Below are 27,024 nucleotides of genomic sequence, written 5' to 3'. Positions count from 1 at the left end.
AAATATTTCTTGAAATACAGTTGGAGGGGGGTGGGGGCCACCCAAATTCAGTACAGGGGCCACAAATGGCCCCCGGGCCGCACTTTGGACATGCCTGATCTACATTGACTCGAGCAACGAGCAATTACACAGCAGACGGCTGCCCGCCAATCAAGCAACATCGCCATGGTTACCACAGCCTTACCAATTAAGACCCGACCGTCACTCAGTTCCCATCACCACAGAAACCGGCTGGACCCTCTTGTACTGCAGTCCTTCAGCATTCAGGGTGCCGCTGTTTGTTTGTGCTTAAGCAGGTCTGAGAGCCCCCCCCCCCCCCACCTCCTCCACCTCCCCCACAAACACGTAAAAGGGGAGCAGGGTCAGAAAGTCCACTTACCCTCACAAAGCTGGACGGGAACCAGGCCTCCCTGTCGCCCCCCCTGCCCCACCACCAGTCCTTGTGCGAGGCGTCCAGGAGGCGGATGACATCTCCCGCCTTGAACGCCAGCTCCTTCTCCTCCATGGTCACATGGTCCCAGAGAGCCTCCGCGTACACGGCATGGCCCGAGCTTAGCCACTGCGCGGCACACGGCCAGATGAGAACATACAATTACATCGCAGGCCAAGGCCGTGTCCAGCGTGTAGGATTACGTCTGGACGTGTAAATGCGGCGGCCAAACATCTTAGGGACACGTCCCAATCTGGGCAGAGTTTTACTCTTTATTCTGAGATGCTTGCGCGTCCCTCACCTCGTTGAGCACGGAGAGCTTCACCCCGGGCTGGAGGTAGGGCGTGTTCTCCTCATCGAAGCTGTTCTCCTCCTCCTCCTCCTCCTCGCTGACGCTGTCATCGAGCGTGGCTGACGACTCAGACACACCAGCTGCAACAAGCACGCAGAGATAGTGAAACCATGTGCAGAAACCAAGCGTCTGGCTCCCTATCAGCCTCTCTCCTCCGACATACTTGCTGACATTCCTCAGCCCCGGCCTTTTTCCCACAGACCGACTAACTTTTTTGTCGAATCGCCTCAAAAACAAGCCCGGCTCTCACCGCTGAGCACTCTGTGGAGTCTGCGCCGCCCCACGCGGTCCAGTCCGATCGGGGTGCTCTGGGAGAGGGCGCAGGGCCGCAATCTGGCAGACACTCCTCTGTAGGGGGGCACCTGGTGGGAGGGGATGGGTGGCCGCGACACAGGCTGCAGCAATAAACAAGAGGGAAAGTCCTGGGATTTAGGAAGAGCTCATTTTCTCCGGCTTTCACCAGCAACCCCTACGAATCATCGTGCTGCTATAGGCCTAGGCTGCTGGAGGACATCAGGGTCTAATTTTCTCACTCTACTGATTTCTACTGTTCTCCAGTTCTGCATTGTATTACATTGAAATGACTGTCGTCATTTCAGCTTTTAACTTTCTGCTCTCTCTCTTTTTCTTCATAGTAGGTACACCTGGTCTGGCGTTCTGTTAACTGTGACATCATCCAGAGAAGACGGCTCACCCGCTACTACCATCTAATGTAGAACAGATTACTGGATCAATGTGTGCTTCTGTGCTTTTTTGTCTCTCTTGTTGTGTCTCTGTTCTGTCTTCTGTAACTCCCAGTCGGTCGAGGCAGATGACCGTTCATACTGAGCCCGGTTCTGCCGGAGGTTTTCCTTCCCGTTAATGGGGAGTTTTTCTTTCCACTGTCGCTTCATGCTTGCTCAGTATGAGGGATTGCTGCAAAGCCATGTACAATGCAGACGACTCTTCCTGTAGCTCTACGCTTCCCCAGGAGTGAATGCTAACACCCTACGAATTCATCGTTACACACACATAACAGACCCTGCGTTAGCGTTCCTGCACCTTTGGGCTTCTTGTCTATTTGTAACAGACAAGGTGTTTTTTCCTTTTGTTTTTTTCCTCTTTCTGTGTTGTGAAAAAGTATTTGCACCATAACAGGCGGCTCAGTTGCAACAATTCAGCAACAAGAGGAGCTCGGCAAAATTCCCCCAAAGCAGTGTGACAGCCTGAATGTTATTCTTGTTGGTTCCTGTAAATGCTTGACGGGATTGGTTTGAAAACTGCGTTCATGATTTACTCAGACGGTCTTTGAGGATCTGCAGCATTTGAGGGAAGCAAATGCTTTTTCGCAGCACTGTATCAAAGCTGTTTAAGGCTACAGCTATGTAGAAAGTCAATTTTTGTTGTTCATCGCTTTTACCCATGTGGCTTTACTGAACATATTTTGGGTTGTTACAGATCTACCTCTGAATGAAGAGTTTCACAAACACATGGAGTTGATTTCACAATCAGGACCTGCTTTGCATTATCTCAGTGGTTTCCACCCCTCGTGTGTCTCTGAGTATGAAAAATGTAAACGTGCCATGGCACCGTTTTATGCTGACACCCCAGTTTTAAATGGCCTTGCTTCTGCTTCACACAACAAACTTCAAACAGTAGAGCTAAAAACTGCTTTTGACACAGTTTAACGCTTGTTCCTCATCTCCAAGTTTGCACAAAAAATATTTCCCCATGGTTAGAAAGTTGAGTGTTATTTTCCCGTTTCCAGAGGCGTTCCCCATGGTTCTGTCCTCGGACCAACTGCGTTTACCAGTGATATCAATAACATTACATCTTCTTAACACATTTGTCAAGTTTGTCTCAACGTTGATGACCTTGTCCTACATTTTTGAGCAGACTTTATTCAACTCTAAAATAGAAAGGCTCCCTAATTCAACAAGGGGTTTAAACCATTCTAAGATAATGATAAGTTCTTCAAAAACTCCATAAAAATCTATTATGAAAGTCTATAGATCAATTCTTATTGACAAAACTAATTAAAACGCTGTCAGACTACATAAAAAAAAATACAATTTAAAACCCATGTGGATTCTATGTTGGCGTCACTGAGACAGAAAGGGGATTTTCTTAGAAATAAGTCCAGCTTTTGAGTGTTTACAGGGAAAAGATTCATCGCTTCTTGCCAATGACTCGATGCCATCAGCTGGATTTCCTTACATGGAAAACTTTTTAACCAATATGTCTGGAGGATTTCACAGAACTGACTTTGTAAAGCACCTAGAGATGACGTGTGTTGTAAATTAGCGCTATATAAATAAACTGAATTGAATCGTAGGAACTTTCCTCCATGTTCTTGACTTTAGGCTTTTTGCTACAGAAGCATCTTCAACTCTCAAACCCCTCGATTCTGTTCATCACTGCCATGGATCACACCACCCTACGATATTTAAAAGACTGTCCTTCTGGCTCTTTCTCTAGGAGATGATCAACACCTTTTTTTTCTAGTTATGTTCAAAGTCATTCTGTAAAAGCTATCACTGAGTTAATCAAACTTACCTTCCTGGAACGTCAGTAATCATTATTCTAATCCTGTTCAGAGGCAGGAAGATCTGCTTTTTGTTATCGTGCACCTCACACTTGTGACTCCGTGTCAGTTTCAGTCTTTACTCACAAATCTTCTCAATCTAAAGTGTCATGTTACGATCTTTGGCTGTTTTCTTCTGTTTTGTGTCCATATTTTGTTGCATTTTTTTTTTTTGTATCCCAATGTAATAATGAATGAAATGAATATATGAGGTTTTGCAGCAAAGCTACACTGCTGTACACATAAAACAAATCTTTCCCTGATGTGTTTGTTAGATGTCCTTGCAAGCATGTTTTTTTTTTTTTTCTTTTTTTTGTACTTATTTACGCATGCTGCACAAATCGGGAGCGTTTTGGGTTCCAACACGCTCGGCGCGACCTGGAATCTAAAGAAGCAGCAAGCAGGATTTAAAGAGATCGAGTCACAAAGCTGCAGATTAGCACAAAAAACGATTACAATCTGCCTCAACCCGCACCCCTCTGGATTTAAAGCGAAAATTATCGTCGTTGCAAAAAAATGTAAACAACACACAAGGCCATAACTAAATCAGGTGTGTATGGATTGTTTCGGGCTGCTTTACAAACATGGCCACCCTGACTGAGGGGGTTCTGAATGACTGCTTGCTTTGTCTAAAAAGATTTTAATCACAGCGAGGTAACAAAGGCATGAGGATCTACTATATAGCAAAAATAAGGAGAGAGGAGACCATTATCTGGGGGCAAGTTGCAAAAGCTTACAGAAGGGAGGCGATCCTCCTTCAGCTCAGCGTCAGCAGGGAACGGATCCACAGCTCCGATCACCGAGACGGGCCGGTGTCTGTGAACATCCCCGTTAATGCCACAGTTCTCAGAGGCGCTCCCGTTCCCGTTAGAGCTGCAGGTATCAGGCAGCCGCGTGTCCGAGGTCCTTTCCTCGTAGTCTGGCTCAGGCACTTCCTCGGGGATGCAGTGCTTCCTGGAAACGAGCTGGGCGTAGTCGGAGATGGGCCGAGGTCTGGGGCGCCCGCTCCTCTGTCTAGGCTTCACCGTGCCGGTTTCTGTGGACGCCGTGGCTCCGTCTGTGGGGGATGGGGGCGATGCGGGTGCATTAGAGAGGCATACCGGGGGGTCGGGAGGTGCGCTGCTGGCTGCTGCGGAGGCCTCCTCTGTTTGGAGAAGTGCTTCTTGTTCTTGAAGGTGTGATTTCACCTGCAAAGTAACAAAAACTAAGCTTAAAGCCAAACAAGAGCAGGCGACAACATCTCTCCCTCTCAATTCTCTCTGAATTGGGCTTGGATGACATGCAGGATTCATCACATCACTATTTTCTTTACAGTAAAACCATGATTTGCCTAAATCAAAACATAGCTGTTACATAACACTATTTAGGTCAAAGATAATTTCTATGGTTGCATAATTCTGCCAACTTCTGTCAAGCACAACTAACTTTTTCCTTTTTGCTTCAGCCCCCTGAAGTAAAAGCAGAAATGACTCTAAACATGAGCAAGTCAGTCCGTTAAACAGGTAACTAAACTAAAAGTACACTTTTCATGATATTAGTGTATTTGCCATTAGTAAATAGGATTATCTAGCAATGGAATGAGTATTTTAACCCCTAAAATAAGTTCATTATACTGCACTGATATACTGCAGTTGAAATAAGACGGAAATTAGTTGTTCCTATTTTAAGTGTGAAATTCTTATTCCAATTGGCTGATCCTTTCAACTTGCCTGCTCAAATCAAGGACAAATACTCTCATTTCAAGAAAATTTTACTTGCTCTTAGTTCCCTTTTTGCAGTAAACAGGAACAACCATAGCAATATATTTTAATCTGTTTTTCAGAACTTGTTTTTTTTTTATCTGTTGTAACATTTATGGGGTTAAATTTCCTTTTACTATTATCATTTATTATTTGTTTGATATCTGTGAGAGATCTTCAGACCCAAGACTTGGTGAAACACTGAGGGACCCCAAGTTTGAGAGTTTTACCCACCATAGAAAATTTATTTTGCATGCAATATTTATTTCCCCCACTTTGCACTTTCATAATTATACACTAGTTTATCATAATGATCAAGCAGATAGACACCAGGCCAGGATTTGAACCCAGGAACTTCTTGCTCTAAAGTTGCATACAAAGTTTTTATGAAAGATTATCGCGTCCTACTGGCGTATTTGTCGTTATTTTGGTGTTTTAGGCTTTGTTTTTGCTGAATTTGTTAGTAAATAAAGCCTTTCGTGTTTATTTACGATTTTAACGGAAGTGCGTACTTTGCATGCGTACCAGGGGTTAAAACAAGAAGCAGCTAACGGCTATTAGCATCTCCCAGCGAAACAATGCAGAAAGGTCTAAGATCCAGTGATCTTACTGATGTGAGTTAATGTTCTGATATTAGGCTGTTATAAGTTGCTGTAGATCAGTGTATTTGATTAACAGTTGGTTTTCGATCACGCTGAGCTATATTCTTAATGCAAGGCATTGCAGAGGGTCAGGCTCGGCCCGTCAAAACACTATCAAGATGGAGGCTTGGTGTAGGCGTGCTCTGACGGCACAGGGGTAGTGAGTGCGACTCATATGTACAGAGGCTTTAGTTCCCGACACGGCTGACCCCGGGTCGATTCCGGTGTGAAGGTCCTTTGCTGCATGTCTCCCCCCCAAACCCCATTTCCTGTCAGCCTACTTTGTAAAGATGAGCCACTAGTGCCACAAAATTCCAGAAAAAAAAAAAAAGATGGAGGCTTGGTGTATATAACCTTATTTTATCATGATCAAACAGTGTTTGGTCTTTTATTATAAAGCATATTACATGGCTATATAGCTTTAAAAACTGCCTCAGATGGACAGTAAAAAGTCTAGATTTGACATTTAGTGCCAATTCAATTTCACCGCCTTGTGTTTTGATTTGTAGCAAGGATGCAGTTAGTGAACAAAAGTTCATCTATTGGTGCCAGAACAGGTCGTTTTAATTTTAAAACCAAGTTACCTTCAAAATATTAACCAAGAATTTGACTATATTAATCAATAAAACAAGCGACTGTGTCATTCTAACTATATTAAAGCTTGTTGATTAAGCTTTAGGACAAGGGAGTAATTAAAGAGGACATATGCAAAATGTCTTAAATACATTTTGTTGTGTATTTGGAGTCACTAGGAGTGCAGAAAATTAAAATTTAGTCTGTCCAGGTGCTACGTAGATATCTTCATATTTTGTTTGGGTCATATTTTTTAAGCTGTTCAGTTTTTTGAACAATTATGTTGCAGTATTTTGCTGCAGAGCTGCTAAACAAGGTTGTGGTGGTCCGGCTCACCAATTTCATGAATCCACCATTATTATAATTTGGAGCAATTTTGTTGTCCAAGCTAAACGATGTCTCAACTACAAGTGGATAAGTGAAAATGTTTGTTTGTTCATTACGCCGTCCTCCAGCAAACTCCAAAAATAGATGAACGGAGCAGAGTGGAGCGCTCTGCAACCAGGAGGGGGGACGGGGTGTGAGGTGCCTCCTTCAGATTTAAAGAGACAGCACCAAAACGAGTTGTTCTCAGGCACATCTCAGGACAGGGGTAAAAAGGGGGAACATGGGGGTGAATTAACGAGGAATTCAGACTAAAGCATTTCAGTTCCACTTTAAATAGACCACAACTGAATGATTTAAATGTGAGAAGGAAAAACTGAAAAGCATGTCCCCTTTAAACGGTATCTGGGCAAGATTGTTAACATGCTCCCATCCAACGATATATATTGACCGGTTGTAATCTGAATGTGGGGAGTTATGGAACAACTAACCTGGAGAACAGGAACATTACTTCATCAGAAACATCGAGTTGCAAACGTCAAACGAGTCGCGAATGACTTTGCTTGATCTCTAAGCAGACCAGGAATTCAAGTCAACGAATCCTATGTTTCTACGTTTTGACAGTGAAACATTTCTCGTTTACATTTTGAGCAGATCCGTCTTTTCAGTTCCAAACAACTGAGTCTGCACAAATATATTCCCTTTAACCTTGATTAAGCACCATTTCTCAGCAGATAAGACGTTCCTGACTGTAAATGACCAGACGATGCTTACGGTGATGCATTAAAAAAAACAAACCTCACCTCTTGCTTGTCTGGGTCTGGGTCCGGAGCCCGGCATAAACACTGGAACGGCACACACAGCACCACCACCATTGTGAAACTGGGTAGCCGGTGGTCCTCAAGGCCAAATCCTTAAATTCCTCTCAGAAGCCCCTTGATGTCTAAAGAACACGGAAGTACTTCTCCAATCCATTGTTTAGGACGAAATCCCAATTATTTTTTTTAACTAAACTCCTGCATTTATCTCCCTGCTTGCTTGGGGGAGCTGTTAGCTGTCAAAGGCCTTGCGTTCGTGTTGTACTTTGATCTGGAGCAGCAGCTCACAGAGAGGGAGGGAGAAACTAAAGCTGTGCTCAGCCATGGCCTCCTACCCTCCCACTGAATGCGTTTTAGACTGTTTCTCTTTTTTTCCTTTTTGCGCAAGGGCTACTAATCATAAACAAAGCCTAATCATTAACTGCCCCTGCTCCCTCCGAGCGCCTGGCGGCACGACGGGTCGGGCCCCAGCATGTGACTCTGCTGCGCTGGATGTCAGGAATCAAACAAGCCTGACAGGAACGGGACGGCCGATCGATGCTGCGCCGGGATTTATCTGACACGCCACGGGACTTTGGACCAATTCCGCCTCTTTTTTCTCTCCCTCTTTAAGAGTACGTGCTGCAAACCTGCGAGTATTACGTCACCATGAGAATATATCAAAGATCACTTCACACGCAGTCACAGCCTTGCAAATGAGAGATGGCCATTAATCATGGGAATGTCAAATGTCACAGAAAAGCAGCTTTTGGGGATTTTTTTCTGCTCAGTACCTTCTTTATTTATGGCTTTAAATCCTACTGCTTATTGGAAAAATATTAGTTTACAATTATCTAACATTAAATCTATTCAGTTTGAGCAGAAAAGATACGTTCTTTCAGCTAAACAAACGTTTATGGATCTTGTGTGACTGACGATTATCACAACCTGTTATGCGACCTGTATCATATGTTATTGTATGTATTTCTATTACTATTAAAAGTATAAAGGTGGAGGAATTGACTTATTCTTGTAAATTTGAAGGTGAGAAATTTGAGAGTTTGAACAATCAGGCTAATAAGATCCGACTTTGTCTGAGCACTGCAAAAAGGGAACTAAAAATAAGTAAAAAATTTCTTAAAATTAGTGTATTTTTCCTTGATTTGAGCAGGTAGATAAGACTATTTGCGAATAGAATGAGATTTTTGCACTTAAAACAGGAACAATTCATCTCTAAAATAACATAATTAGACATCCTGCACTTGAAATAAGACGATGGAGATGAATTGTTCCTATTTTAAGTGCAAAAATCTTATTCCATTGGCAAATAGTCTTATTTACCTGCTCTAATCAAGGACAATTATAATGATTTCAAGAAAATTTCACTCACTTTTAGTTCTGTTTTTGCAGTGAGAGACATTTTTGTTTTGCTTACAATTTTATAGTCATCTGTAGATATTTTTTGCTTTAAGTCAGTTGTAAAAAACAAAACACAAAAAACAAAAGTGAAGATGTTTTGCACAACAACAACATGGTATGAGTAAGACAAAGACTGTACAATTACATGGTATATGGCTAGCAACATCAATATAAAATAAAGAAAAAGTGCGAAGGCATGTACCGCAGTTATGCAGTAAAAGCTGAGGACTAACTAAATGTTTGTCATAAATCTAAAAATGTCATCAGAAGCCAACAAACATATTGTTCTAATAGAGAGCCTTAGCTTTTTCAGACCTGACTGGATTACACGATCTGAAAAAGAAAACAGGGGACGATGATCTCCTGGGACAAGATCTTGCAATATTAAAGCGAGAGAATATTTCAAATCCGCACAAATCCAACAACACGCCCGCTCTACTCACTCACCCCATACTACACAACACTGCTCAATTCTCTATTTCCATGTTGGAATGATCATGATAAAAAAAAATAGAATTCAATGCATTTCTAAAACAAGATGAAGAGTAAAGTAGATCTTCTCGAATCCACACAGGTTTTGAAATCATACATACAGGCTCAAACGTGCACACACAGAGCCACTACCAGTGAAGATGCATGTTCTCTACCAAGCTGCAGACAAAACATTCACTCTGTAGCCGCTGTTGATCTTCTTGATCTTCCGGCTGCATGTTTACCCGCTCTTCTTAGCAGTCGGTAGAACTGCTCAGATTTCTGCCGTGGACCCGGCTGGGAAATAAGTTTTCAACAAGGTTGAGGTAGGGTTCATTTCAGAAGCTACCCATTTTGGACAATGGCGATCAAACTGGTATTGATGCATGTTCACACTGGTTGTATATGTTGGACTCTTGTGTTTAATGCAGCATTACGTTTTATCACCGCTCTAGGAGCCTCTGCTCATCACGGTCTTCTGTATCCTCATGTTGGATGGATTTCCTGATCCTCCAGAGACTGTCACTGGTATAATTTTATTTACAAAGCCATCTTGGGTTTACTTCCCCCCTTATGTCCACTCCCTTGTTGATATAAAATATTCAGGTTATTTTCTATATTAGGTTGAGGTCATTTTACTAAATGTAACTCAGGTTCGCACTGATCAGGGCAAAAAAAATCCTTCCACTTTGCAGCTCCGTCAGACTGGAGTCAACTGCAGAGGGACTTGAACCTGAAAGATTTGGTCTCCGTTAATGTATTTAAGGCCATTTTAAACCGGTTTATATATACGGCTTCTGTTTGTAACTTTGTTGTAGTTTTGAATCAAATTTTAGGTTGTTATTTACCAAAACTGTATCCTAAATGTATTTTCATGTTTTATTTGGAGTCGTCTGTGCGCTGCTGCCATTCTTGGCCAGGTTTCTCCTGAAAAAGAGATGAGATCCACCTGGATAAATAAAGGTTTACGTACAAACAAACGTTAGCTGGATTTATCGCATGCTCTGATGATGGGATGTTTAGAGGAAGAGTCAGACAGCAGCGGCGCCCAGGCCTGCCAGGAACTGAGCGGGTCCGTCTGAGATGGAAGAGTCTGCTCCAAAACTGTTCAACACTAAATGTTAACATTTCCTTTTTTTTATTCAGGAATCCCAAGAATTTTATGACCTCAACAACAAAATCTAAAATATGTAGACCAGAAATTTTATACGGCATGATCCTCTGTAACATTTTATTGTACTTAGGGGGGAAAAACACGCACCCAGATAAACGAAATCAAAGTTTTTCTGGCATCAGGACCATCGTGGTTTAAGGTAAAACCTTTAATCAGTACATATGTTGTCATAATCTAATCTAGTCTCTTTCTCGTGAGCTGGAAGTATCGCAGTAAGAGCAAAACATTCGGCCAACAAGCAGACTCTTATCACACAGATCCATCTCCTGGAGACGGGCAGAGAGAACCAGCAAACCAGTAAAATGATTTCCCATCACATCACGTCACTGCAGCCTTACCTCGTTCTGTAGCCAGGCATCGTCGGGCTGCTGCTGGGAAGCCTCTCTGCGACTGAGTGGGGGTGAAACGCGTTCGACCATCTGTTTAGAATTACTGGCTGAGGAAGGAGGCGGCAGCTCCTGCTGAGCGGAGATATCTGCTGAGATCTGCTCCGGGGAACCTCGGGAGTCGGAGGAAACCGGGTCGACGTCGTCGCTGCTGTCGGGCCCGGCGTGAATGAGGGGCGTGCACCGGACCGAGCCGACCTGAGCGCCGGCGGGCGCGGGCCGGCGCTGTCGCTCGCTGCTTTGCAGGCAAGGCAGGCGGCGGGAGTAGTCGTCGTGGAGCCGGCTGGACGGGGACATGGGAGACGGAGAGGTGGGACTTTGGGACAGACTTTGCTTGCGTCGGGCGGTCAGGTCGGTCATGCTGCCCAGTAGCTTGACCATGGAGCCCTTGTTCTTCATGAGGCTGCTCCTGCCTCGGAGGTCCACAGAGGAGGCGCTGCAGGTCCTCTGAATGCCGGGCTTCCCGTTTGACGGAGAGCTGCTCTGTGGATCTTCCTGCTGGGAGGGAGGCCCTAGATATGAGCTTTTACGTCTAGCAGGCAGCTTAAATATGTGAAGGTTCTCCGCGCTCTTACTCAGTCTGCTCAGAACCTTCCCGTTAACGTTCTCCTTCTGGGGCTCTGCTTGGACGCGGACCTCTGACGCGTCCTTGGGTTTTGCCGTGCGGCACGCCGCGTCCTTTCCGTCGCCCCCCGCTCTCCTTGCATTCTCCGCGTCGAGTAACGCGATTCTTCCGGCTCCGTACGCTCTCCGGATGCTCCTGGAGAATCGGGAGTTGCGGGCGAGGCCACCGTCCGCTTCCTCGTCGTCGTAGTCCTCGGTGTCTGAGCCGTACTGCGTGAACGCCGCTGATACCTGCTCTGTCAGACTGCCGTTTGACACGTGATTTCCCCCCGCCGCCCTCAAAAGACCGGCTGCGTCAGCTGGGTCGGGTCCTAAACTCTGTCCCGCTGATCCGTTAGGTAAAGGTGCGCTGTGTCTGACGTTGCTTTCTGCCCCTTTGCTCTGAATTCCCTGCAGCACAGACGAGCGCAGCTTTTTGAAGGAGTCCACGACACCGAGCCCTGAAAACCCGGTCCACGGCTGGGGGCCGCCGCTGTTTGGGCCGTCGGCAGCAGGACCGTTAGGAGGGACGACGCCCGTCCTGGAGTTAGAAAAGAGCCTCATGATTCTTGAGTTATGAGGCCTTCCTTCAGCTTGACCTATCGCAGGGTTGGACCAGGCAGAGGAGCCGATGCCATTCGCTCTGCTCTTGTCGGGGAGCAGAGCAGAACCCACCGACTGTACCTGGACGCCACAGCCGGACAGCAGGCAGGGGACAGACGTCCGGTCAGCGGGGCCCTGCGATGGATAGACGTCGCTGAGAGGTCTGCTCCGGATCAGGGCTTCAGGTTCGGAGTGATGAAGGCACTGGAGAGGGTCTTCACTTCGGGACAAGACCTTGTCCTTCTGTTCTGCCTGCAAAGCAAACAGAGGTTTTCTTTATTAACGTTCACATGGGGGCACTACAGAAGGAAAATATAGCGATCGCACATTTTTTTAACAAATAAAAGCAGGTCAGACAAACTTGTGTAGCGTGAACTAACCCTTAACATTGACTATGTGCACAAAGAGATTGCTAGATTTTGATTATGTAGGCAAAATTAACTGTTAGTATGAACTTTTTGTCACCTAGGCCAAAATTGTCAAGTCACAAGTATTAGAGGGCCAAAAAACTATTAAAAAAATGTAATTACCCCAAAATTGTATTGGGTTCCCAATCATGCAATATTTTAATTAAACAAATTAGCCAGATTTTCTGAAGCAAAGGGATGCATAAAGGTCCAAAACTTAAAAAGTGTTTTGCACATTTGCCTTATTTAAAAGACGGTAATTTAGTTTGCAAATTGTTTTTGCTAACTGGATGACCATCTCAATAAAAAATAAAATAAAACTATTTTTGTTTCCATCCTCAGCATTAAAAACAGGATTTGGGTCACTCTTTGTTTGAAAACACTTGCTGTATTTAGCCAATTTCCTTAAACCAGTTAAAAGCGGATTTGTGTGCACCAAAGCCTACTTTTGAGTAAACGTCATTGAATAGATGGGGTCCTATTTGCAGCTGTGGGCCGCACAAAGTCAGTCCAGGGGGCCAAAAATGGCCCCCGGGCCACACTTTGGACACCCCTGGTCTGGATGAAATACATCATCTTACAGAAAACATTATAGTAGCCTCTTTATTTAAAGGCAGCCAGAGCTGCACTGGACGCTCTTAGTGTAGGAGACAAAACAGGAGATCATAAATTTAATTACTTCATTCCCCTCAGATTAATAAAATCTAGAATTAATCAGTGAACATATTTTAAATCATCCAGTCTCTGAAGTCTCACAGTTATAAGCGTTGCCGGCTGAATTCAAAATCGCTCCTAGAAGATGAGCAAAATAAAATAAAAAAAAAGCAATGTTGGTTAAAAACTGCACTGTTTGTTAGAAATCTATACTTTAATCCCATTTGTTTGGTGTTCGAGTCTTCAGAAACATTTCTTATGGCCTGTATCGTCGGCACGATGAAGAACAGCATCAGGGGAGTCCAGCTCCGCCTGCATTTCTAGAGGTCAGCAGGGCCGGACGGGTTCTGCTGTGGGAGCCGAAGAGACAATACCTCCATCCAGAGAACGCCCCCGGTTCCCTGGACGAAACAGCGCGACCCAAACGGACACATTCTGGTCAGTTCTAGCCCTGCAGGTCCGTCCTGTTAGTTTCATATCCTGACAGCCTCCAAAGCCTGGAGCCTCTTCCTCTCCTGCTCTCAGTCTCCATTTAAAATCCCTTCTAGTCATTAAACTCCACGTTAGGCCATCGAAATGGCCTTCCTCCTGACACCTGGGTATTAAATTAAGACTTGATAAGTTTTAGCGTTTAAATACGATAATGTCAATAAAAAGAGAGCTCCAGGTCCAGTCCAAGTCGCCTGTATTGTGTAGTTTTAAATGACCCATGTATCATTTTTATTGATTATTATTTTTAGGCTAGGTTATGTTATTTAATGATAAGTATTCATTTATTAATATTAAGTTATTTAGATCTGATAAGATCTGTTAGATTTCCTGTTAAATTCTCAAAAAAAACGATTATTAACATTATAAATAATATCGTCTCCTGCATTTAAGAGCGCCAATGATTGAAACTCCAAATAAAGAAGCTACTCTGCCTCAGATAAAACAGATGGTGTTGATAAGTCAACGAGACAGGTCTGATGACAGTTGTTGGTTAGGTTATTGACATTCATGTCATCTGAAGAGGCTTGATATAAAGTAAAATATATAAATTAGAGTTTACCAAACCGCAGCGCAACAATGAAGTGGGAATCCTCGCCGTTTGTCGCGGAGGAGCGCAGACGAGGGGAAACTGAGAGGTGAGCGCTCCACAACGTGGACGGGGTCCAGAAGGGAGAAAGCCTTTTTTTTTTTCTTTTTTTTTAAACCAGGAACACAACATGTATTTGTCCTTGGTGCTGCATTTCAATGCCCCAGAGGAGCTGAGGCCCAGCCAGGCCGAGGCGGGGGCTGTACACTTCAGCCTTACGTGAGTCTGATTCAGGGCAGTGGCTAATGCAGCTGAGGCCTTTGAAGTGCAGCTTTGTGAGCGTGACTAAGCAATGAAAACTGCTAATCCGTTGTGATTAATGCAATAAATTGCCCATTCTTTCCTCCAGATTTCACAGAAGATTAGGTGATGGTGAGCGGGGCAGGGCTGTGTGGTCCTCCTATGACACTGCTCAAGTCATAGTGGCTCACGGTCTCAACAGCGGGCAAATGACAAACCCCCAAAAATTAAAAAATAAGAAAAACAGATCAAAGTTTCCATACCCATGTACCGTCTGTGTTAACACCCTGCTTTTTGTTTTCTTCCATTGTGTTCCTAATGAAATAGGCTGGTATTTTACCAGCGAGGGATTAATTGACCTAATGGAATATTACAAACTATTCCAGCTACTATAGTTAAACTTTAACATCCACAACAACCATGTGCAATCTTCTGTTGGCTAATTTACAAAAAGTATGATGAAGCATCAATAAAACGTTAAAAAAAGGGACTTGGTCTTACAAAACGCATCAGGTTGAATGCAGGAATAAAATACTATTATTTTAAACCAAAAAAACACCTTTTCTCCAATTATTAATGCAAGTCCTCATTAATTTGGTTTAAGGACTTACCCCAGAGGTGGTGTAGATGAACTATGGATAACAAATATATTAATAACCCTTGAACTTTTCTACATTTTGTTACATTACAACTGAAATTTGAAATTATTTTATCTGACTTTTCTTGTTCAGATCAAAGTAAAGTAGCACATGATTGCAAAGTGGAAAGAAAAGGATACACGGTTTTCATTTCATTTGTTCTACTGTAACAAGACTGGCAGGCAGCCATCGGTATTAAGCCCTCTTCACTCTAAATAAAATACAGTCCAACCAAATGTCTTCAGAGGAACCTTAATTAGTAGATGGACTCCTTCAGATTAATTTAACCTATAGTTACTGTCCCCTGAAGGCCTTGGGGGCTTGAAGAGATCATTAGTGGGGGAGACGGTGGCTCAGTGGGCAGAGGTTCACTGTCGGCCCAAAATATTAGCAGGTTGGTGTTGTGGACTGTTGTTATTTTGTTATTTTTGTGATTTTGTTATATAAAATTGTTATTTTGCTGTTTATTCTCAGTATTCTCAGTAAGGTCCCGTTTGCACTACGAAGGCTTCAAGCTCACTGCAAAAATAAACCTAGAAATAAGACAATTTGTCTTGAAATTAAAGTATTTTTTCTTTATTTGAGCAGGTAAATAGGACTATTTGCCAATGGAATAAGATTTTTGCACTTAAAATAGGAACAATTCATCTCCATCGTCTTATTTCAAGTGCAGGATGTCTAATTATCTTATTTTAGGGGTAAAAATACTCATTCCATTGGCAAATAGTCTTATTTACCTGCTCAAATCAAGGCCAAATACATTCATTTCTAGAAGATTGTGCTTATTTTTAGTCCTCTTTTTGCAGTGCAGCTACATAAAGGGTAAAAGCATTTAAGTGTTAAGTTTGTTTTTATTGTTATATATTTAAATGTTTTACATCGTTTGCAATCCATTGTCAATATGTTTTGTTTAACTTGAGACTGGAGTAACCACCCCCCCCCCCCCCCCACCCAAAAAAATAAAATAAATAAATAAATAAAAAAATTTAAAATTGGCAGCACATGGTTGGGATCAGTTGGAGTCAAAATAATCGTATCGGCCTTTGAGAAAAAAACTCCAACAATCGATCTCTAGTAGTCATCTTGCATTCGGAAGGTTGTGGGTCCAGCTTCCCCCTGTCGCATGTCGATGTGCTCCTGGGCAAGGCACTTAACCCCAAGTTGCCTACCGATCTGTGCATCAGTGAATGAACGTGTGCTCGTGCGATTGTGTGAATGTGGCCATAGTATAAAGCACTTAGAGTGAGCAATGAGTAGAAAAGCGCTACATAAATTCACTCCATTTACCATTAGTGGACAAAGAGCATCATCAGGATCAAACATACCAAGATGTGGCCATGCCTCTGAACCCAACTGCACTCTTCCAGAGCTACTATCCTGCAGCGTTTAGAAGCAACACGCCCGGATCAAACGAATGGCTTGTTAACAGGCCTCTGTGGAGCTGATTCAGCCATTTTATTCAGGTGTGCTGGAGCAGGTGCATTAAGATGCTCTGGTTGGAGGAGCCAAAAAGGGATCACATTTGGCCAACATGCGATGAAAAGGAAGGTAGGAAAACTAAACACTGCACATCTCCTTCTCTGATTGGGGCTCATCATGGCACACAATGTTCACAGTTTGGTAAAAAACGAAAAATAAATATTCCCATCATTATTCCCATCTCAGCATTGAAGCTCGCAGCCCTACTTTTGCAAATTTAATATTTCTTATGTGAGATAAGTGTTTATAAGCACATCAAAATAGCAAGTGTTTATCGGTGATTCAACAGTCATTAGCTTATCTTCTAATAAACACTTGAAAGTAAAAACATTGGTGTCTTAATTATACCAGCCTGACGGTGAGCAGCAGGCGCTGTCTGCTACAGCGGAAGTTGTGAGCGAGCTGTAGGAGGAAATGCTGAAGTGGTGCTTATCAAACATTTCATCCTCAATCCACAAACTCATACTGGCAGAGACTCCCAACACTTTCCCTGGCTGAAGTATGCAAACATTGTTAACGCGCCAGTCTAACAAGATCAGCGAAACCACAAACTGACTCATCAAACATGACCCTATTTTTAACCCTTAATGACCACAGCAATTATATCCTTTACAAGTTATGGCAACAACATGCTGGCACCAGTTTTTTAATCGTTTTTCTTTTTGCTTCCGAGGAAACATTTTAATACCCCCGCTTGGTGTTTCACGGCAGCCTCTGGGTTCCCAATCTTAAACAATAGCAATCACAACATAGGGTTCAGTCTCAGACAGACCGAGACTACGATAAAGATTCTGTTGTGTATCCATATCACTTATGATTAACCCAGATTTCAATCCGATTGTGAAATAGTGCATGTAAACAAAGCTATTTAGAGAAATCCATCACTTAACTGACACTTCCTTGTTTGGCGAAACAGTAGACCAGATAACAAGTTGTTTAAGCATTAATATCCTCAATGGAAGTATATCAAGTTGCTCCCAAACATCAATCTCACAGCGTTAGCTTGTATCGTTAGCGTAGCTAGCATGTGGCATTCTTTAGGTTTTCTTTTGTTTACTGTCCATCTGCCGTTTAGGGAAAGCACCTCCTTACAACGCTTTTGTGTTGGCCTTTTTGATTAAAGACAAAAAACATTTTTTAATTTTTTTTCTGGTTTAAAAAAAAACTTCCAGCAGCAGCTCATGGTTTTGTTCAGGTGAGTGGCGCCGAGGGTCTGCAGCTAAAGAAAGAAGTTGGATTGTTTGGGCAAACGTGAATGGATCACTTTATATCAATTCTGACACAAACGGGAATCTTTGACTAATTCTTTTTTTAGTATCGATTATGTCGGCTTTTTGTGGCATCACAGACACTGGGCCTAAGTGTGACACCTTGATCTGCAGATCAGCTATCAGATGTCATGCAAGTTTGATAATACGCCCTGCCACCTTGTCAAAAGAGCTGTGTAGAATGTGACTGAGCTTGTTTTGACTCGGTGTGCTTTACATCTTGTCAAAGCTAAGTTAATCTCAGATTTTAGGCACATCTCTCTTTTACAAGAGATATGTGGAAATGGATACTGAGTGACAAACCATGCAAGTCTAGTAATCAGTGTAGTCGAGGTACGAAATGTTTCAAGTTATTGAAATAAGCGTTTTTTTCTTGTGTAAGGGAGCTTTAAAAATGGCGTTTATGCGAAGTGGAAAAAAAAATCTAACCCTTTAAGATTTGATGGAAGAAGCCGATTTCAATCTTTGCCATGTGCGGTTTCATAATCGCATTCCTATGCGTGTTCAGCAGCAGATGAGCTTTCTCAATCAAGCTCTCTGTGGAATCTGCTGTCACTTCAACCATCCTGCCCCGTCACAGTGAACACTTATGTAAACACAGAGCCACCGCTGCCAAGCACTGCTGCTGACAGACACTAAACACCCTCCAGCAACAATGTGCTGCTTTCAAAACTACGCTGAATTGTCTCCTTGTGCTCCCCGCTCTCCCTCTCTGCCTCCAAAGGAATCGCGCTGAGTTGCAGCTGGGAAGATAGAGGATCAATACTTCCATCCGGCACCCAAGCAGAAAAGATAGTGGGAAGATATGGAAAGAATGCCCACAGCTTGAGCAGCTTGTTTTTGTTTTGAGAACTCCCGTTCGACCACATGGTCCATCTCTCTGTTTTGCTTTTTTTTTTTTTTTCCCACCCCTGCAGCAGGCGCCAACTGTTACATGGCAGCTTGTATCCAGTCATTCTTGGCAGTGTTGCTTTGGGCAAATGAAGGTGAGATAGGTGGTCACTTATGTTTTCTACTAGCAAGAACATGCTTTTTATATTAAAGTCATGCTGCAAGCCGTCTGCTTTTGCTGCTTTCAGCACAAGGAATGGGAGTCGATGAGCTCAGCGGCAGCTCTGACTTGGACGGTAAAGAAACAAATATGACACAAGTCTACATCTATAGTTCAAATGGAAAAAGTAACAACCACAATGGTAATGATAGTGTTTGATATTTCGCAAAAGAAATCATCACTTGTAGTTTAATGCTGTCACTATAAATTACTGTTCTGATCGCACTGCAAAACAGAACTAAAAATAAGTGAAATGTTCTTAAAATAAGTGCATTTGTCCTAAATTTGAGCATGTAATAAATAAGATGATTTGCCAATGGAATAAGATTTTTGCACTTAAAATGGGAACAACTCACCTCCATCATCTTATTTCAAGTGCAGGATGTCTAATTATCTTATTTTAGGGGTCAAAATACTCATTCCATTAGCAGATCATCTTATTTACCTGCTCACATCTAGGACAAAAACACTAACTTTAAGAACATTTTACTTATTTTTATATCCGTTTTTTCAGTGCAGAAGGTTTTTTTACTCCTCAATAACAATAAGCCACACGACAATTGCCAATAAACATGTGGTTCTCAAAATTCTTTACAAATAAAAATCTAAAAAGGATGCCATGCCTTTTTCTATCACCCTAAAAGAAACAGTGCAACCAATTGTCTGCAGGAGTTGCCTAGTTAGCACACAGTCGACCCGTGTGAAATTCAGTCTCAGTGTGAATCCAGATGTGTTTGTTAAATGCCAAGCCTTGAAAAATCTCCAAGCCTGCTATCCATCTTCTGAAACAATCTCTCAGCTGAAAATAGTATGGCACAACGTACCAAGACCTTCCTGTCCACTGACAGGTAGGATAGCATGGAGAACATGGGAGAAATCAGCCACGAGGGTCATGCTAACTCTGAAGGAGCTGCAAAGATTCACTGCTGCTCACAGGACAACTATTAGATGTGCATGCCACAATATCTGGGCCTAATGAAAGAGTGGAAAGAAGAAAGCCACTGTTGAAACAAAATCATTAGATATCTTATTCACAGTCAAGTAGGGCAGCAAGCAAACGTGTAGAAGGAGGCGCTCTGATCAGATCGGACCAATATGGAACTTTGTGGCCTACATTCAAAATGCTGCGTGTGAAGCAAAACTAACACATTCACCCAATCACATACATTTATATACATTAGGAAACATGGGGTAAAAGTGTCTTTGATAGGGCCACATTGACATGTAACAGGAGAAAAGGTGGAATGGAACCCACAACCTTTAGACTGAAAGATGACTGCCCTATCCACAGAGCCACTAACCTTTTATCCTATTGTGCAGTCATTTTATTGTAATGGGTTATCTTTAGTGTGCCACTACCTTTGTTTAGATTGACATAAGCAAACAGAATAAAGGGCCGATTGGGAATAAAGATGCGTCATGTAAGAATGTCGGATTAAGTTCAAACGGAATGAAATCGTATTCTTAACGAAACGGGCGGTTATGCCCAATGTTAATTCAAACAGCATGCATCTAAACTTATTCCCATAATGTCACTCGGATTGTGGCGGACTGCCCTGACAGAGCATGTGTGCCCTATGTCTCTCATCCTGTAACACAGGAAGACTAATAGCATGTGTTGCTAAGCCTGTAGCTTTATTAGCCAGTGCTGTAACATCTGGCTGCTAGTAACATCTTTATCTGTATACGATTGCTTAATAAAGTTTAAAAAAAATCTTCCAATGTTTCTTATTCTGTGGTTTCTAACCAGATTTGAGGACTCTGCTTGTGTCACAGTGCTGGTATTCTGAATAAAGCCTGGTGCCTGTAAACGTATGCAGTGACCGGATTGATTGCCTCTGTGCCCAAATAAACCATTATTCTGATAATCTTTTCTCTTTTGATCCGAACACATTTCAATACGATCAAGGAATTTTGTGCATGTAAACATAGCTAGTGTGTGTTACCGTTTCCTTGCCAATTTGCTCTTGATACAATTTGATATCACTATTGAGGAAGGTTCATTCTATAGTCAAATAAATTGTTTTCCAACACAAGCATCTATCTGGCATATACTAAACATTTTTCTTACAACGTAAACAAGGATCTAGCGGATGCATATTTAGCAGCAGCCCTGAACAACAACGTTTTTTCTTGTAATTTTACATTAGCCTCCAATAGGTTTATAACTAAATGGAAGAGTAGTGGCACATGCAGTAGAAAGGAGCGTTGTGTGGTACAGAACTGCCTCTTGACGGGGGGATTTCAGACCAATAGAAGCCGGTCATCAGGTCGTCCTTGTCCATGAAGCTAATATTTAAACAGCTAGCATTAGCTTATGCCATCTGCGAGGTGTACTACTTCACTGTTGCAGATACAGGAGCTGTACCGACCTTTTTAAGTTGCTCTCAAACACCGGTGTAGCGTTGGCAAGCATGTTACATTGTCTAGCTATTTATTTGTTTCCTGTCCATCTGCCTTTTAGGGGAAGTGCCTCCTTACAGCTCTTTTGTTTGCCTTGTTGGCTAAAAAGAGTAGCATACGCTTGTTTTTCTGGCTGTACTTGACATGTTGGCAGAGTTTAAAGCTTCATGCATCAGTTCCTTGTTTTGGTTATGTTGGTGGTGGCCAGGAGGGGAGGTGCTAAGTGTCTGACAGATGCTCTTCCTCCAATCTGACAGAGCTGGAGCCATTTTGCAAAGCAGAATGGTAAAAAACTAGACGAATCTGGTAGAGACAAAATCCAAAAAACATGCTGCCGTAACTACAGCTTAGGTTGCACAAAGTCCTTCAGGGGTTCCTATAAAAACCCACGCCGTACTTTAAAGACTTTCATTTGTCAACCGGTTTTGCAAAGTGTTTATCCCTTTCTTACCACTATTTCTCAAATTATGAAATACTTTGTGTCTGTCCTTCACGTAAGATTCCTATAAAACAAATTAAAATTTGAAGTTGTAACGCGACAACGTGTAAAAAAGTTCTGGGTATCTATATATAATACTGTGTGTATATAAATGTCTCTTCCGACGTTTCCGACAGAGATGCCAATATGACAGGATGACCGCTTCTCCTGGCTTCCTCTCCCTAATCTGCCGATGGGAGCGGTACGCTGCAGGCCAGGGTCCAAAGTTAATTAAGAGCTCAGGGAGGAGCCCCCCCCCGCTCCCCGATCTCTCCTCACATACAAACACTCACACACACGGCAGCACCCAGCTGGAGCCACCCTGAGATTAGACTCCCATAGAAGAGGAAGAACACGTATTCAGAAATGTAAACATCTACGCAGCAGCCGAAATGCAGATTTGCAATGCATTCCAAAAAAAAAAAAAAAAGAAGACAGATAAACAATTAGTCAGAGCATCTCCTCAGATTGTGTACGGCTGCCTACACCCATGCATGCGTGCACACAGCTGTGGAAGGAAAGCATTTTAAGAGACTGCCTCCCTTCCTGTTCGACCAGAGAATCCAGGCAAGCAGTTATGTAAGGAATCATAAAAGCGTAACGTGAAATGACCCCGCGCAAACAAAAGGTCTCCTCTGCAGAGGTATGTCCTGCTTCAGGCCAGGATCAAGCTCATTAAGTCAAAATTAACTGAGCTGAACTTGGAAAGGAAAAAAAAAAAATACACCAGACAGAATACACCGAGGGGCATTTGCGCCTTTCCATGCTCTGTCTTAGCTCCTAGACAGACACAACCACCCTGGAGCTCCGGCATTCCCCGGTCAGATGTCACCATCCCTGTCTCCATTTATGTTAGCCTTAATGAATCAAAGACGGTCTTGAAACAACGCCTCCGGACGGACTGCCTGATTAGTTAATCAGTGTATGTAAACATGGGGTTCGTGTGAATCCGGCTGCGTTTCCAGTGCATTGGGTAGAAGGAAACAGAAATGCTGTGTTTTGTCTTCCAAACGCATGAGATAACATTTTTGGATTGCACAACCGCCTTGTCGGATTAGGCAACACTTTACCGTACTGAGGGCTGATGTGAATCCAGGTTAAAATCTCTTCACTGCTGATGCTCGGAAGTCGACCTTTAAGCCGGTCTCCTGGAGGAATGAGACGTGTCAGGGAGTAGACAGAGGGAAATTGACCGTGTGCACTGGGAGTCAGTTTCTGTATCCTCCTCCTTCTCCAATCCAACTAATAATCTGGTTAGGGGAGCCTCACCGGTCTGTGTGCAGGACTGCTTTGGTGGACACGATAGTGTAACAAGAACTGCTTGGTTATTCGGTACAAACCGAGGGACACCCAGAACTTTGGAATGAGCCAACAGGACTTGACTGCAGGGGGTAACTGGGCCTCTGTGTGCTCTCTATGGAGATAGAGCAATACAAATAAGAGATAAAGGCTAAACGATAAGCCATTTACTTTTTGATTTTCTTTTTATGACCAAACAGGTAGGCTGATTTGCACAATTTTGATAATAATCTATAGAACTATGATTTTTAAATGCCTTCTGACTGGATCAGGAGAACAATCAACGTTCATTTTTTTTGTTTTGCCCGATAAAAAAAAAAAAAAGTGTCATATTTGTGCATGACCCAGTTTCTGATTTTTGATCTGGCAAACACCCACAGCTCAGGAGACACCACACCTCCTCCAGCATAGTGTGGGAAGCACAGGTGGGAGGCCAACCCAGGGAGTGCCTCCACTCTCACAGAGCGAGCCGCCGACTTCACCTGATCTGCAGAGGACTGTCACAAAAGACAGACAACCCGAAATCTAAAACTACACAATGTGCCGGGCTCGGGGAGGACAAAACGCCACCAAAGGCCTCGTCATCATTGGCCAGCAGTGAAACCTGATAGCAGCCTCGGCGAAAAACGTTTAGACAAGACGTTTCTGATGAGGAAGCGGCACAAAGATTAAATGCAGACGTTTCGCTTTTGATTAGCTAATGCCAAATTACAACAAGAGAAAGCAGCCTGCACGGCAATTATGTCATAGCAGTCCAAGTCCTGTCTCAAAACGCACGATGAAAGGACTTTAACCTGTGAATTTACTGGATATCAGTTTGTTAAAGGCAGGAAGGGTTTATTGATGGATTACAGGCCTCAGGCTTGCCTCCGCTGATCCAGAGGAACATTTCCTATCCTAAAGGAACAACTTGTGGGTAAAATATTAGAGGTTTTGAATAATCCATGAGCCAAACTGGATGAAAACAGAGGCGATTTCTCCTCCTGCAGCGGTCGCTCGCTTTCTATGAAACAACTTTACTGAACTGGAAAGTCTCAAAGAACCGCTGAAGACTCATCCTTTTTTTTTATTCCCTGTAGATTCCAGTTGAGCGTCGCTTCTCGACTTTATCGTATTATGTTGTGTCTTATTTATCACTTTTTAAACATTTCTGTGAATTTATTAGGTATGGGCTGGTTTCTAGAGTCCAGGTAAAGCAAGTTTTTTTTTTATGGTTACCATTCCTGAGGTTCAAAGTCCTTTCAATAAAACGCCTGGGAAAGTGCCAGGTTCAACCGTTTGGGGCGTACAGCAGTGCGTGGCTTCCCCTCTCCCGACGTGTCGCTGCACACGGCAGGTCAGCTGGCCGAAAGAATGCCGGCAAACTTTCACCTACAGGAAAGACAAATTTGGCCTGTTTGGAAATATTTCCGATTTAAAAAAAAAAACAAATAAAAAAAAAACATGGATGTTGAGAAGTTGGACACTAATTGAGCGGCAGCCCAAAATGACAATTTGAAGGAGTGCATCGATTAAAAAAAAAGGTAGAGCTGTGCCAGAAATCTGCTGGTGACCCTGATAAACCAATTTTCAGGTTGATTGACCCTGATTGGTAAATAAAATAACCCCCCTTTTTTTTTTATTACTGAACACATCAGACTAAAGGCAACCATGCTGTGCTGATAATAGATTCTGGTGTGGACATTGTTACTATAAAAACATGCGTGTTGTTTTTATATCTTCTTATGTTATTGATCTAACAGAGGCCAGAAACAGCTGAAATCTGTACTGGCAGTTTGAAGCGTAATTGGACAAACTATTCTAATTGATGCACAGTAGGCACTTAAAAATAGGGTTGCACACTATCAGAGAAGGCAATGATGATAGTAAATATTGTGAGGAGGATATTAAGTGCCATTTTCATCTTTCTCCTCTGCGCTTCCATCACTCTGCGCCTTTTAACGTGTTGGTCGCGTCTGGTGTGAGCATCTCCTGCCGTCAGACCCAGTCCGACTGGCTGAATATTTTATCAACACGTAAAAATGCAAAGCCACAATAGATGGAATATAGTAATAGCCAACGAGTACTGCACTCAAAACAGTCTTTTGCAATACAAACATCGCTCCAATTATGTCAGTGACGATTGCTCCATCTGCCATACCGTCCAACAGCAAACAGCTTTTTCTTTGGCTTCTGTGGGTTGCAGTTTTAAAACTATTCAGAGGACACATAAAACGTGTCATTGTTTTATACATTTCCAGAGCATATTTAAGTTCTGTGTCCTGTCCCATCCATAAGCGCTTTGAGTGGTCGGTATGGCTGGAAAAGCGCCATATAAGTTCAGTCCATTTACCACTGACCATTTATCAAAGATCAAAAGTAACTGACATCATGGATTCAGGACTGAACTATATGTTTTCTATTGTTTCAAGAAAGAATATCATTACTTGTAACCTTTCAGGTGAATAAAACCACTATAACAAGTGAACTGACGTTTATTATAACCACCAACAGGCAGAATGAAGGTTGATTATCAATGGTTCATGGGAAAAGCTATATCATTTTTGCTATTAGGCCCATTTTTAGTGTGTGTGTGGCTATTCTGAATCCTAACCTTTTGACATGTTGGGGAGAAAAACTTTAAAGTAAGAAAAATAAAATACCCCAGGGCTTTCTTTAAAGTTGCCACTGTTTCAGATTAAACTGTGTTTGCCCTACACGTCTGATGATAAGACAAATAAATGGGGGGAGGGGGTAAACTTTTAAATGAAGTCTTGTAGGTGTGAGTGGATGGCACTGAAAGGTTTCCTGAAGCTCAGTGAGGGACCCAGAGCCTGAGTGCATTAATCTACATTGCTGGGCGGCTGGGCTCTTTGTATCAGCAGGCCCTCGGCCCCCTCCCACCCTCCCTGCCTCCCTCCCTGCCTCCCCAGCTAACCAACAACTCCCAGCACAGCCTGGCATCTCCCACATCACTATAACAACCCCCGCTGTAACGCACCGCAGTAACCCCCACAGCTCCAACTCCAGCCAGGGACCAAATAGTGGGGGGGAAATCACTGCAGCCGAGGAGGCGAAACCACACAGACCCGCTCAATTAACGCGTTTGTTTTTATTTTTGTTTTGTTTTTATTTTTTAGCCACAAAGTCGCCAACCCTCGGCTGAATAGAAACAATAAAACGTACCCTGCTCATAGTCGCTGCCGTCCTCCTCCACCTTTCTTCTCCTTCTCACAGACGCAGCGGCTGTGTTGCTATTTATCCATACCGAAGCAGGTTGTGTCTCCTGGCGGCTTGCGTGCTGCCTTCTGCCAGCTTCATGTCGAGCAGAGAGAAAATACAAAAAAACAACAACAAAAAAAAACAAAGTGCTCTGCCTCCTCTCCTCTCCTCAGTCCCCCCGCAGCATACTGAGGACAAACAGCCCCCCCTCTGACTTCTTGAGCTAGCAACTTAAGCTAACCCAGTCATAAACTTCTCCAGAGTTGCGTAAGCGATGCGGCTTCTAATTTCACTTTCGCGAACCGGTACAACTTGTTGAACAAAAAAAAAAAGAAAAAAGAAAAGATGAACACTCGGATTCATGCGGCGTTTTGTAGTCTGGCGTCACTGAGAAGCTGCTCGTTATTTCAAAGGAGAGCGCAGCTCCAGTAAGTCTTTCTTAGAGGATTGGAGCTGGAGAGCATCCTCGGTGCACTTGTTGCTGTGTTTGCAGGGGGGCGGGGCGTCGAGAGGTTACGATGGAGGTTACTGGTTGACCACGTTGTGACCGCCCGGCTGACAGCCAATGGCAAATCAGGCATTCTTGGACTGATAGCGAAAAGCCACGCCCACTTCAATGCCCCGAAGCGTAATGCGGCGCCTCGGGCTATGGAAGACCTAAGGTGCCACAATTCCAAGAAATAAAATAAACAAGAATGTTTGTGAAAATATCAATTACAGTGTAGAACACTTGAATACAAATTAATTTTAGTC

General features: G+C 43.1%; 1 protein-coding gene across 3 annotated transcripts in view; it reads right to left on the bottom strand.

The window, feature by feature from the left end:
• The window catches only part of spata13 (spermatogenesis associated 13), a 33,154-nt gene extending 6,413 nt beyond the window's left edge, over window positions 1-26,741 (bottom strand). Inside the window, exons 1-6 of one of the 3 annotated variants that reach the window (XM_021313482.2) lie at window positions 26,236-26,741; window positions 10,822-12,327; window positions 4,083-4,532; window positions 1,033-1,177; window positions 732-862; window positions 380-559 (exon numbers count right to left, since the gene is read on the bottom strand). In XM_021313482.2, coding sequence (XP_021169157.2) covers window positions 380-559; window positions 732-862; window positions 1,033-1,177; window positions 4,083-4,532; window positions 10,822-12,327; window positions 26,236-26,244 — 2,421 coding nt within the window. In that variant the 5' untranslated portion in view covers window positions 26,245-26,741. Of the gene's footprint in view, window positions 1-379; window positions 560-731; window positions 863-1,032; window positions 1,178-4,082; window positions 4,533-7,425; window positions 7,808-10,821; window positions 12,328-26,235 lie in introns of those variants that run through there. The other 2 variants (XM_012857450.3, XM_012857451.3) reach the window with 2 other exon arrangements.
• Window positions 26,742-27,024: the final 283 nt, after the last annotated feature.

Source organism: Fundulus heteroclitus, chromosome 21, assembly GCF_011125445.2.
Source record: "Fundulus heteroclitus isolate FHET01 chromosome 21, MU-UCD_Fhet_4.1, whole genome shotgun sequence".
Lineage (NCBI taxonomy): Eukaryota > Metazoa > Chordata > Actinopteri > Cyprinodontiformes > Fundulidae > Fundulus > Fundulus heteroclitus.
The sequence above is the reverse complement of the archived record's forward strand: the minus strand, read 5'-3'. Positions and strand labels throughout refer to the sequence as shown.